The sequence below is a fragment of the Orcinus orca genome, chromosome 17 (assembly GCF_937001465.1).
Source record: "Orcinus orca chromosome 17, mOrcOrc1.1, whole genome shotgun sequence".
Taxonomy (NCBI): domain Eukaryota; kingdom Metazoa; phylum Chordata; class Mammalia; order Artiodactyla; family Delphinidae; genus Orcinus; species Orcinus orca.
In genome coordinates, this window is record NC_064575.1 from 85,907,530 (window position 1) to 85,920,396 (window position 12,867).

The 12,867-nt window shown below is 63.3% G+C and overlaps 1 protein-coding gene across 8 annotated transcripts in view; it reads left to right on the forward strand.

The window, feature by feature from the left end:
* Window positions 1-12,867, forward strand: part of ADGRB1 (adhesion G protein-coupled receptor B1) — an 82,524-nt gene that overhangs the window by 43,452 nt on the left and 26,205 nt on the right. For all 8 annotated transcript variants that reach the window (XM_049700687.1, XM_049700681.1, XM_049700683.1 and 5 more), the window contains one exon: window positions 10,201-10,342. In XM_049700687.1, the coding sequence (XP_049556644.1) occupies window positions 10,201-10,342 (142 nt within the window). The remainder of the gene's footprint in view (window positions 1-10,200; window positions 10,343-12,867) is intronic.

Sequence of the window (12,867 nt, forward strand, 5' to 3'; positions counted from 1 at the left end):
CAGGCCCCAGACCTCACGCAAGAGGCCTGAGGTTCAGAGTGCTCGAGAGGCTTGCGCGGGTCCCACAGCCCTTTGCGGGTCCTGACCCTGCAAAGCCCTGAACCCGGATGGCCCCAGTGATCTTGAAGAGGCCTGGTGAGGACAGGGCTGGGGGATTGCAGGGTCCCTGCCACTGGGACGGGCCTGGAGGGCGCACGGTGACCCTCCTCCCTCGAGACACTTTCTCCCCTCTGCTCGGGGTGTGCAGTTGCTAGTTTCCTGAGGCAGGAAAGTCTTAATCAAAACCCCAGCTTGGGGCTTCCCTGGTGGCGCAGTGGTTGAGAGTCCACCTGCTGATGCAGGGGACACGAGTTCGTGCCCCAGTCCGGGAGGATCCCACGTGCCGCGGAGCGGCTGGGCCCGTGAGCCGTGGCCGCTGAGCCTGCGCGTCTGGAGCCTGTGCTCCGCAACAGGGAGAGGCCACAGCAGTGAGAGGCCCGCGTACCGCAAAAAAAAAAAAAAAAAAAAAAAAAAACCCAGCTTGCCAGGCGGCTCAGTGGTTTGCTGGTGTGGTATTGGGAGGGCAGGGACTAATGTCCTCATCTCTGCAGGGAGCTGACTAGGGATGCGGGAGGGCAAGATGTGGGGTAGACACAGGAAAACTTGGCAGAGAGGGCAGGGTGACCGTGGGTGTCTTGGCCTTGGTGCAGAGGCACCTGGAAATGGGGGATGATGAAACAAACTTGAGGTTCATCCTGGGAGGCAGGTGAGATAGGAGATGCCTGGAGGGTGGGGTGTGGTCACGGGTGGGATGGATAATGGCAATGGCGTGGTTGCCTGGGTTCAGCCCATCATGGTTGATGGGGCTGGTGGTGAGGCCTCCTGCAAGATGGGTCCCGCCTACACGGTGCCCTGGACGTGGCGGGTTGAGTGTTGGTGATGGGGGTTACCATCACCCTAGTGTTGGTCCACAGACATGGTGCCGGTTCAGAGGTGATGGCAGTCAGGGTGGTATTGCTAACAGCGGAGGTGAGGCTGGTGACCATGGTGATCATGTAATTGTGGTGACCAAAAAGATGGAGAAATGGTGGTGACATGGCAGTGATGATTGTGCTGTTGGTGGTGGTAGTATTGGTGGTGAGAGTGACGGCATTGGAAATGGTGTGTTGTTGATGGTAGTGAAGATGGTGACGGTGGTGGTGATGATAATGTTGGTGCAATGGTAGTGTCGCTGCTGATGGTGTGATTGGTGGTGGTGGTGGCAATGGTGGTAATAATGGTTGTGTTATTGTTGCTGCTGTTAGCGTTGGTAATGGAGATGATGGTGAGGGTGGTAGTAATGATGATGCTATTGATAACATAATGGTGGTGGTGGTGGTGGTGATGGTGTTGCTGGTAGTGGGGATAGTGGAGATGGAGTGGAAATGGTAGCGGTACTTATGATGATATTGACGGTGATGGTGATGGTGATGGTGGGAGTAATGACTGTGGTGATGTTGGTGGTGGTGGTGATGGTGATGGTGATGGTGATGGTGGGAGTAATGACTGTAGTGATGGTGGTGGTGGTGATGGTGATGGTGATGATGGTGATGGTGGGAGTAATGACTGTGGTGATGTTGGTGATGGTGATGGTGATGATGGTGATGGTGGGAGTAATGACTGTCTTAGTGATGATGGTGGTGGTGGTGATGATGGTGATGGTGATGATGGTGACGGTTGTAGTATGTGTCATTCTTGATGCTGACGATGGTGGTGCTGTTGATAATATAATAGTGGCGTTGAAGTTGATCGTGTTGGGAGTGGCGATGGCAGTGATGTGTGGTAATGACAGTACTGATGACGTTGGTGGTGGTGGTGGTAGTAATGATTGTGCTGTTGGTGGTGGTGGCGGTGTTAATGATGTTGCTGATGGTGGTAATGGTGGTGCTGATGGTGTTGGTGGTCGTGATGGTGGTGATGGTGGTGGTGTTGGTAGTGGGGATGGTGGCGATGGAGTGGAAGTGGTGGTGGTATTGATGATATTGGTGGTGTTGGTAGTGGCAATGGTGGTGACGCAGTGGTAATGATGGTCTGATGATGTGGATGGTGGTGGTATTATTGTGTCATTCTTGATGCTGGTGGTGGGGCTGTTGATAATGTAATGCTGTTTGTTTTTCAATGTAGTAATTGTATTTTTATATTAATTTTTATTGGAGTATAGCTGCTTTATACTGTTGTGTTAGTTTTTGCTGTACAGCAAAGTGAATCAGTTACACGTATACATATATCCCCTCTTTTTTAGATTTCCTTCCCATTTAGGTCACCACAGAGCACTGAGTAGAGTTTCCTGTGCTATACAGTAGGTAAATCGTGCTGCAATGAACATTTTGGTACATGACTCTTTTTGAATTATGATTTTCTCAGGGTATATGCCCAGTAGTGGGATTGCTGGGTCATATGGTAGTTCTATTTTTAGTTTTTTAAGGAACCTCCATACTGTTCTCCACAGTGACTGTATCAATTTACATTCCCACCAGCAGTGCAAGAGGGTTCCCTTTTCTCCACACCCTCTCCAGCATTGTTTGTGGATTTTTTGATGGTGGCCATTCGGACTGGTGTGAGGTGATACCTCACTGTAGTTTCGATTTGCGTTTCTCTGGTACGTGGTGCTGGTATTGATGTTGATGGTGGTGGTGGTGATGGTGATGGTGATGTTACTGATGTTGGTGGTAGTTTCAGTGAGAGCCATGAGGGTGGAGGTTGTGGTGACAGTTAAGGTGGTGGTGGTCTCAGCTCTTTGGGGGATTTGAAGCCCCCCCCATGGGAACCAGGACGCTCCCATGGCACAGTGTTGGAGGTAGACTGCAGCAGACAGGGTCAGACGCCAGCCCGAGGAGATGAGAGGGCGGGGTGGAGGGTAGAGGGGAGCGCTCACGAGGCCACGCAGTCTGGGAGGGTGTCTTGGAGGAGGCAAAGCTGGGCCAGCTGAGGGTGGTGAGGTTTGGGGTCTCCTGGAGCCAGGGAAGTGCCTGTGGAGGTGCCCAGTGCCCAGCACAGGGCCTAAGCAGGCGGGCGAGGGACGCGCTTGCTGAATGAGTGAGTGATGGACCAGCCTGAGCCCCAGCTGCACCAGCGGCTGGAGCGTGAGGGGGTGGGGTGTCGAGGCGCTGGCCCCTCAGCTGGTAGGGGTAGGTGACAGGCTGGACAGAGCTGGGCCAGAGGTGCACCAGGCGAGGGTCTGAGTGAGGGGCAAAGGGCTCAGGGAGGGTTCCTGGGGTGCCGGGCTCTGAGATGGGAGGAGGTGGCAGGTAGGCTGGGGTTTAGCAGGGCCCTGGCCCTCCCAGGCCAGATGACTTCCTTGTGAGGCTGGGGAGCTCAGGGGCCCCAGGGGCCTTGCCCAGGTGGGTGGGGTGGGTCAGGCGAAGAGCCGCTGAGCCCTGAGGATGGCCAGGTTGCTAGCCTGGGGGCAGGCCTGCGGCCGGAAGCCCTGACTCAGAGCGTGGCTGGTGCCAGCTGGGAGCCAGGAGATTGGCATCGTGGGGAACGTGAGAAGCCCTGGAGGCCCTGGTCACAGCGCCACAGATGCTGAGCCAGCCTGAGACACTATCAGCGGCGCGAGAGCCAGCCCCACATGCGCAGGGGCGCAGGCCTGCGGGGGCATGGCTCTCACCTGGCGATGCACTCAGCAAGACCCAGGTCAGGTGGATATCCATCCCCCAGGGTCCCCAGCGCCACAAGCATTGCCCCCGGGCCCTGAGCCAAGAGGGGATGGAGCTGACCTGGGCTCGCCCTGGGGGTTCTCACAGGCCAGTGACCAGCTCACCTTGGGGTGAGCTGTGCCCACTCTGGCTGCCCAGGGAGCGAGGTGGGTGGGTGAGGGTGGCGTGGTGGTGGAGGGAGGATGCACCGTGTATTCAGGACTGACCCCAAGGCGTCCAAGGGGTCGGGGGTGGCAGAGGAAACTCAGGTCTCAGCTCAGGGGGTTGGGCACAGAGCAGGAGGCTGAGGAGACTTCCTGGAGATGGCAATGCCCCGGGGGAGCCCCGAAGGACGAGGCTGAGTCAGCCAGGGGGCAGGCGGGTGTGTGGTCAGAGGGACTGGTCAAGATCAAGGCCTGGAGGCAGGAGAGGGCGCCTGTGTTCTGAGTCACCAGTGGTTCCTCTGGGCTGGTGCATGGAGGCAGGGCTGCCAGGGCTGGGATAGTGGGGGTGAGGGGGTGCTTGGGAGTCATGATGAGCTCCAGCCGCTGGGTGAGGTAGGACCCAAGAAGGGAGCCCCAGCACGGCGGCAGGGTAGGACCTGTTGGAGGAGCCAGGTGCAACACTCAGGAACTCACGACTTATCCAGGCAGGCTCCCTGGAAGAGGAGGCTCAGCACAAGCCTTGGTCTGTGGGTCAGAGGTCAGTAGGCGGAGGTGGGAGGTAGGCACCCTGGATGTGTGAAGTGTGATTCAGCAGGGCTTGTGCCTGGAATGCATGGTTTGGGGAGCACAACGGCCAGTCTGAGGAGTTTTCAGGGGCTCCTAGAAGCCCCTGCCTGCAGAGACACCTTGCCCACTCCCTGTTCCCTCATTGGGGTGAGCTGTGCCCACTCTGGCTTCTCTCTGCTGTGTGGGGGGACACCTGAGTCACTCACACTCCAGTGTGAATTAGCCCATCAAACCCCAGGGGACCCTGATGCACACAGTCCCATAATAGCACCTGCTTCGTGGGCCGACAGGAGGCATCCTGAATGCAGCGGAGGCCCTGGCTCAGCGGGCCGGCGGGGGGCTCTCCACGCACCCTCTGTTACTGTCCCCTGATGTCCCACGAGTGTGCTGGGGCCTGTGCTGGGCATTGTGTCCCTGTGGTCTCCCTGGACAGCATGTGGGGGAGGATTTATGCCCACTTCATAGGGGAGGCAGCTCAGCTCTGAGTGGCCGGTAGGGAATTGGCCCAGAGGTGGGAACAGGCCTCAGGTGCCCAGTTCCTCCTCCCGGGGCGGGGATGGACGAGCACGTCCGGGCACAGCAGGGACCGGGACGGAGGGGCACCATAGGCCGAGCCTCCTCCCAGGGCCTCCGACATGCCCTGGCCCCCACCCAGCCTGGGCCCCAGGGGAGGTCCCTGCGGGGTCTCCTGCGCGGGGCGGGGGCCCGGCTGCCTGCTCTGAGCCACTCACCTGGGCACCAGGTTACGGCTGTGGCTCTGGGACAGGCGCTGAGTGAGGCGGGTCTGCACTGGGCGCAAGTTGCGGGGAGCTGGGCTTCGCGGTCTGAGCGTGGCTGGAGGGGAGGCTCAAGGGGGAGAGCGGGGAGGCTCAGGGAGGGGGTGGCCAGTCCCCAGGGGCTGTGGGTCCCTGAGTGAGGAGGGAGCCGGGGGAAGGTCTTGAGCAGAGGATGACGTGTCCTGGGATATTTCAAATGGTGGCGCGGGGACAGGCGGTGGAGGGCAGGGCGGAGGCTGGCAGTGGTGGGTCCCACCAGGGTGGCAGCCACAGCGTGGGGAGCAGAAGGGAGACTCTCAGTGCATCGTGCAAGGAAGGTCAGTTGCAGATGGGTCTGTAGGTATGAGAAGGAAGGAGGGAGGGAGGGTCCTGGAGGCGGCCGCCAGGTTGGAGCGGTAAAGAGGGGCCTTGCTTGTCCACCCATAGCAAGTCCTGGCTGAGCACTCCGACCCCACTGGGGTGCGGGCAGCAGGGTGAGGCAGCCAGGCCCCAGTCCTGCCCTCCCAGAGGAGGATGCAGGTGGGAGCGTCAGGCCATCACACGTGGCGGGAGAACCGGGCCGAGGCGGCAGGACCCACGGATGGAGGCCACGGGTCAGGGACGGCCTCGCCGTGAGAGCCAGGGCGCTGGCCCGTGGCTGTGGCCGTGGAGGCGGAGCCGTCCAGGCCGGACCCAGCTGGCCGGTGTGCAGGGCACGGACAGCCACCGGAGGGGCCGCGCTCACCGTGGCGGTGACTGGCCTAACACTTTCTCAAGGAGCACTTGGGGCCGGGGAGGCCGGAGCAGGAGGCAGCTGCCCAGGGAGCGAGGTGGGTGGGTGAGGGTGGCGTGGTGGTGGAGGGAGGATGCACCGTGTGTTCAGGACTGACCCCAAGGCGTCCAAGGGGTCGGGGGCGGCAGAGGAAACTCAGGGCTCAGCTCGGGGTCAGGACGCACGGTGGGGGCCCGTGTGGAGGGGTGCCAGCTCAGAGCTCAGAAGTGGAGCAAAAGGGACGGGTAATTGTCCCTTGGGTTTGGTGACTCGGGGGCTTTGCTAGGAGCAGGGTGGGAGGAGCCTGTGGTGAGGAACTGGTGGCCTGCAGAGGGTGGGTGATGGCTGGACCTTCCTGGGGGCCCCGGTCGATGGGGGAGGCACAGGCTTTTTCTGGGAGCTCTGATCTGAGGGGCCCAGGGCCCCCTGCAACCTCCCGTCAACTCAGGCAGGGAGGGGCTCCCGCCCTCCTCGTGCTGGCAGGGGCCCCAGCTCCAGCTCCTTCTCTCGCCCTGGACCTGGGGGTGGGGAGGCGCAGGTGGGTGTCACTGACCCAGATTCCTCGGGCCTGGGCCTGGGAGGGGGCGTGGCTCTGTGCCCCAGATATTCCAAGTTTCTGAAGCTCAGTGGAGAGGCGACCAATGGTCTCCCACGTGTGGGAGTGTGTGAGGAGGGAACAGCCTGCCCGTGTTGCAGAGATGGTAACAGGTGTCGCCTGCAGCAGGAGGGATTTCGGTCAGACACGGTGAAGAACTTCCAGATGTTGTGGGTATAAGAGGATACGTCCTAGAGGTCTTGTTGAAGAAAGAGGGCTGAGGGTCCCCGGACCTCTCCCAGTTCAGGGTGTGCCTACGATGCAAGCGAGGGTCCACGGGTCAGGGACCACCGCCCACCTGTCCTGCTCCAGCCAGCCCTCAACTGATGCCCAGCGCAACACAGAAAGCACAGCTAATGGCCTGGGAGAGCTCCATTGACCGAGCTCTGCCCTGGTGTGGGATGGGCCTTAGGCAGGCCCCCCCCCCTCCGCCTGGTCTGGGCCTTGGGCCATCTTCGAGGGTCCCTTTCAGATTTGCTCCGCAGAGTTCAGTGGCTCAAATACTGTAGGCCTTGTAGGTTGGTCAGACAGATAAAAAACTGGAATCCTGGCCCTCCTGCTGTCTTGCTGCGTGGCCTCGGGCAATCACACCACTTCTCAGAGCCTCAGTTTCTCTATCTACACAGCTGAGTTGAGGATTATTCCAAAGATTAAATGATAAAATGCACAGGAAGTGATTAATATTGAGGTGAGGTGGGGGAGGGGACGAGGAGAGGGTCCCTGTCCCTGTGTCGCGTGTCAATGGCCTGCCAGAGCCAGGGGGACCATGGAGTGGGGAGGGGCCAAGGCCAGGGAGCTTGCAGAGGTCCTGCAGGGTCTGGGTGAGCCCAGGAGCTGCCCACCTCCCAGGCTGCCAGCCCCAGCAGTTGGTCCTCTGGACCAGGGGCGGACGCCTCCTCGTGCCCTCCGTGGCCTGAGGCTGCAGGGGCAGGCCCCGGCGAACCCGTTAGCAGGGTGGGCCCTGCTCCTTGTTGTCGCCTCCCCTGGGAGACTGATAAGCTAATTGGTGCCCATAGCAGGAGTCCTGTGGGGCGAACCAGCAGGCTGGGCTGGACTTCTCCCAGGAGGTGGCCAGCAGCCGTCAGCCTGGCGCCCTGCAGACCCGCCAGCACTGCCTGGGAACCTGCCAGCTTACCGGCCCCAGCCAGCCTGGCTCCCCTCACCCCGGCCCTTGGGGTGCTGTCCCTTCCCAACCCTCCCAGCAGCCTTCAGCAGGCGGAAAAGATGGGTTCGGGGTCCCCCCCCCACTCAGAGTAGGAGGGCTGAGGCAGCGTCGTGGCTGGACTGTGAGAACACTAGAGCTGAGATTTGAACCCAGGACCGGCCGGCCACAGACTCCTGCTCTTAGGAGCGGGCACGTGGCCAATGTTGTGGACAAGCCTGAGAGAGAGGGAGGCGCTGTCTCCAGGCCGGAACAGCCCACAGGCCTCCTCCCCGGAGCGTCCTGGGTCTTGGGGACTCCTGGCCTGCACTTCCTTGGCCATCTTGGCGTCTGGTCAGTGGCTTGCACGCGCACCCCAGGAGTGAGAATGGGGTGCTCTGGGGCCGGGAGGGACCAAGGGCAGCTGGGGCTCAGCACTCTGTGCCCATTCTGCGTAGTGCTGGGGGATGAGGGGAGACAGGAGTGCGATGTGCGTAGCACAGCTGAGGGTGCGGGGGGACCACGCTGGATCTCCCAGGGCTCTCCAGGGCCCCGCACTCCCTTTCCTGATCCTTCCATCCCCCAGGTCTTGTTTCTGGTTCTGTGGTCATTGGGGTCTTCTTTTCTAGAGGAAGGAAGGGGAGAAGAGGTCTCTACTGGGCCCTTAATAGCTTTTGACTTCTGCTCCATTCCACGCCAGGGACACCGGGTGTGCGGGATGGCGGCCCAGGAGGTGGGACCACACAGGCAGCCGAGCCCCTGGCCTCCATCCCAGGGGCTGCGGTCAAGGCTGTGGCCTTGGCCCTGGCCCTGCCTGGGCACTGCTGTGCTGTGTAGTCAGGCACACCTCGGCTCCTCCCGGGGCCAGCACGGGTTCAGGTGGGCCAAGGTGGGAAGGCTCAGGTGGAGGCGTGGTCAGGAGCCGAAGAGGTGGAAGCCCCGGGGGCCCTCCCGTGGCATTCTTTATGAGGGCCCCTACGATGGATGAGGTTTGGGCCCCCCAAACCCTGGCCCCCATGGGCTCAGGGGCCAGTGCTAGTGAGAGGGATGCCACAGAGCCCTGATGCACCCCACGGAGCCAGGGCCTAGCCTCTGCCTAGCTGTCACCTTGGGCCTCAGTTCTCCTCTGTAAGGGGCAGGCCCTTCCCTTGGGGGGAAAATGAAGAGAGAAAAGCAGACTCGACCGGCCCAGAGTGTGTCCCTTCTCCCCTGGGGCCTGAAGCTCAGAAAGGAGATTTATAACATCCCAAATTCAACAGAAGCAGCTCTGGGTTCTGGGATGCCCAGAGCTGAGACCCTAAGCTTTCCTAAAGACGTTCTTGCAGGTGCTGGGCTGGGGGGCGGGGGGGCCTTTACGGTGTCCCACCGTCAACCTCCCGACCGTCTCCTCCCCATTTTAGAGATGAGGAAACTGAAGCTAGGGCCGGTAGCTGACTTGCCAGGTGACACAGCCAGGAGGTAGCCCAGGATGGTTGCTTGCAAATCCAGGTGTTGAGCAGACGCCCGCTCAGAGTGTGGGGGTCAGGGCTCCCCTGGGAGTGCACACCCCCAGCCCGCCTTCCATACAGAGGGCCTGGGATGGGGGAGACAGGCTGACAGCTCCCTCCTTCTGGGGCTGGGGCTGAGGGATCTAGGGCGGGCGGGGGGTGGACCCTTGCCGCAGAGACCTGGAATTTCCCCCCCAAAGTCCCGGGGCAGACACCGGGTCTGAGTTATTTGGGGGCTGAGGGGGCTTTTTCGGCCCTGGGGTCAGAAGGAGACCACTCACAGCTGTGGCTCCCGAACAGCGGTTTCAGTCTCCAGCCTGGAGCCCTCCAGCCTGCAGGGCCAGGGCCCTGGGGAGGGCACTCCATGGGCACCTTCTGCGGGCGCGCCTGGCTGGACGCTGCCAGACAAGTGGGCCGGCATGGGGGTGGGGGACTTAGATCAACAGCGACTGGTTCGCAGAGTAGTTCAGTCCGGCGCACTGAGGCCCTAAAAAGCGCTGGTTTCAAGGAAACCAGAGCCACCCCAGCGGCAAACAGCGGGAGGGCCCTGGGTCAGACGGCAGGGGGCACGCTCAGGCTGCTTCCCCGAACCCCCGGGGTGGGGGGGGGAGCGGGAAGAAGGCCGATCGGGGCCGGGGGAGGTGGCTGTGGGAGCGGGGTGGTCCCAAGGTCACCAGCGCGACGCGGGGGACGGGGGCGGAGGCGCAGAGGCGCCCCTCATCCCGCCCCGGCCCGCGCGCGCACCGCAGGCTGCCGCGCCCCCCAGCTGGCGCCCGGCTCCACGTGCGCCCACGCGCCCCTCCCGGCCCAGCGCTGGGGCGGGGCGCTCTCCGGGCGCGGGGCCAGGGCTCGGCACCCCGCCGGCCCCGCAGGCCCGCGCTCCCGCGAGTCGCTCTCCCGTGGCTCGGCGGCGGCCATGGGGCGCAAGGCTCCGAGGGCCGGCGGGGCGCGCGCGGCGGCGGGCGCAGGTGCGGACGCGGGCCGGGGACGCGGGGCCCGGGCGCGGCCGGCAGCCGCTCACGCCGCCCCTGTCTCCCCTCCCCCCGTGTGTCCCGCCCCCCAGACCCTCCTCCCCCGCCCCCCCGCAGCTCGGGCCCTGGTCGTGGCGCGGCTGCCGCACGGTGCCCCTCGATGCCCTCCGGACGCGCTGCCTCTGTGACCGGCTCTCCACCTTCGCCATCTTAGCCCAGCTCAGCGCCGACGCGGTGAGACCCCAACCGGGCGCGCGGCGGGCGGGCGGACGGGGCGGGGGCGCGCGGGGCGGGGGCTTCCGGGGCCGACTGTCGCCTCCGGGGCCGGCGTGGGGAAGGGCGGCTGCGCCCCGCCGCCCCCCGTGGCCTGGCCGGCGGGGCCCGGGCCTCTAGAGAGGGCGGGTGGGAGCTGAGTGGGTGGCGATGTGGAGTTGGGGACTGACCTGGGAGGAGCCAGGCCGGGGCCCAGAGAGTGACTGATGGGTGAGTGAGTCCCCCACCCAATCTCTTTGGGGGCCTAGGACCCTGGAGGAAGCCGATCCTCAGGGGAGCCGGGCAGTCTGGGCCCCCGGCCCTAGGGGCTGGAGGAAGGCTTGGCGTGGCAGAGGCGGGTAGACACCTTCACTTAGTGGGCTTCCTTCCCCCAGCTGGCTGCAGGCTCCTGGCCTGCCTGGGACACGGAGGGGGAGGAGCTGCCACCTTCCTTGGAGTCCTTCCCCACCCACCCCAAGTGGACCGTGGGCTCTGGAGGCAGCTGCGTCCCCAAGTACGGGTCCCGGGGGTGGAGAGGGTGCTGGGCTTGGCCCAGGTTGGCAGCCCTCCCCAGGAAGGCCCCATCATCTCAGGGGCCTCCTTTTTGTTCTCGTGATTCTTGTGGGGGCTGCCAGTTTCTATGGCGACAGCATCTGGGGCCAGCTTGCTGGCCGGGGCCGGCCAACTGGGGCTGGTGGGCACTCCTGCCCAGGGCCAAGCCGCACTCGCTGGATCTAGGAAAGCCGGATCCCCCAGCCGGGTCACTAGGCCCCCCGAGGAGGGAAAGGGTAGGGGTCTTTGCTCATTGAGGCCCCTGGCCCCGGCCTGGTGTGGAAGTGTCCTCAGGCGGCAGATATGGAGGGCGGACTGGGAGTGGGACACCGATCTGGGGGTGTTTGGGGTGGCTCGCCCTCGTCAGATGGGGGTAGCGCAGCTCTCTGCTCATGGAACCCCAGTTTCCATGTGGAAGATGGTCCCAGGCCTCTCTGAGAACAGTTTGCCCCCCTCCTTTGTCCTCTGAGACGTGGGGGGAGAGAGCGATATTGTCAGCCAGGATCCCCTGGAGGGTCAGAGCTGGACAGGACCTTAGAGGTCATTGCCACTAACCCTTCTATCGACAGGCAGGGAAATCGAGGCTTGGGGTGGGGGGCTTGCTCAGAGTCTTGGGGTGACTCTGCTGGAGGGGTCTGTGTTCTTGGCCCAGATCCCAGTGTGCCCTCCCCCTCAGGCTGTCCCTGTGACAGGACTGTCGGTGTTACTGATTCTGGGGACCCGCCCCTGAAGGCAGCAGCCGGGGCCATGCTGGGGGCTCCCCAGAGGAGATGGCTTTCTGCACAGGGGAGCAACCAGTGGGGCTGGGACTTCCTGGGTCCCCTGCGAGGCCGGAGCAAGCAGGGCAGGGCCCGCCTTGGGGGCTGCCCTTCCTTGGGGGGCAGGGGGGGCTCCAGAGCGGGACACATGCCCAGATCCCCTCTCCCAACCCAGGGTCTGGCCTGTAGGAGGTCAGTGCCAGTCGAATCTTGAAATGCAGGCTTGTCCCTTACACACGGTGACCCTAGACTGGCCTTCAGTCTCTCTGAGCCTCGGTTTCTTCACCTGTAAAACGGAAATGGCCCCATGCTGCTCCGGGTGGCTGCGAGGGCTTCGCCGGTTGACAGGGACCCTCCTGGACGGGGCCTGGAGCGTGGCAGGGCCACTGCATCCTCGAGAGGTGGCATCCCGCTCGGGAGCTGAGCCCAGGGCCACCTGGCATGGAGAGCGTGTTGGGTGAGGGGTGAGCAGCTGACGCTGGTGGAACTCGGGGGTGGAGGAGTGGGATGCCCAGGGGGCCTTTCTCGGAAGGGCTGACCTGTAGCGGTGCCTCTGAGGGTGCGCGGACGGGAGCCCTGTGCCAGGATGGGCCGGCAGAGCTTTGGTCTCTGAAGGGTTCAAGGCTTTGCTTGGCAGGGCGCTCAGTAGCTGCAGTCAGAGGGGCATCTGGTGTCAGCCTGATCTGCACGGGAGGGTGAGACGCAGGCTGGCAGGTCGGGGCACCCCATCCCCACATCCCAGAAGAGGCAGCTGAGTCTGAGGGTTCGGGAGCCGTCAGTGGCCACAGAGCCACCCACTGGCCCTGGGACCAAGGGCAGGCTGCCTGGCCGCTGGGAGCCTCGGTTTCCTCCTCTGTCCGATGGCACCGTAGTGGGCTCTGGCTGACCCTGTGACCCCCTGAAGGCCTGGGCGTGGCTCAGAGGAGCATGCTGGGAGGGCGCGGGGCGGGGGGGGGGGCTTGGCCTGTGCTGGGTTGCTCGCCTGTGCTCACCTGCTCTCAGAGCCATCGCCACCTTCCTCTCTTCTCCCAGCCAGCTCTGGCCCCAGAGATGCTGAGCGGGCAAGGGCCGAGAGGGAGAGGGAGACTGCTGGCCTGCAGCCCATCACGCTGTGCCGACCCCTCTGAGTGCCTGCGGCTGGGCCCTCGAGGGGCACGGGGTCTGACGGGGAGACAAGCCCAGGCTGGAGGGAGGAGG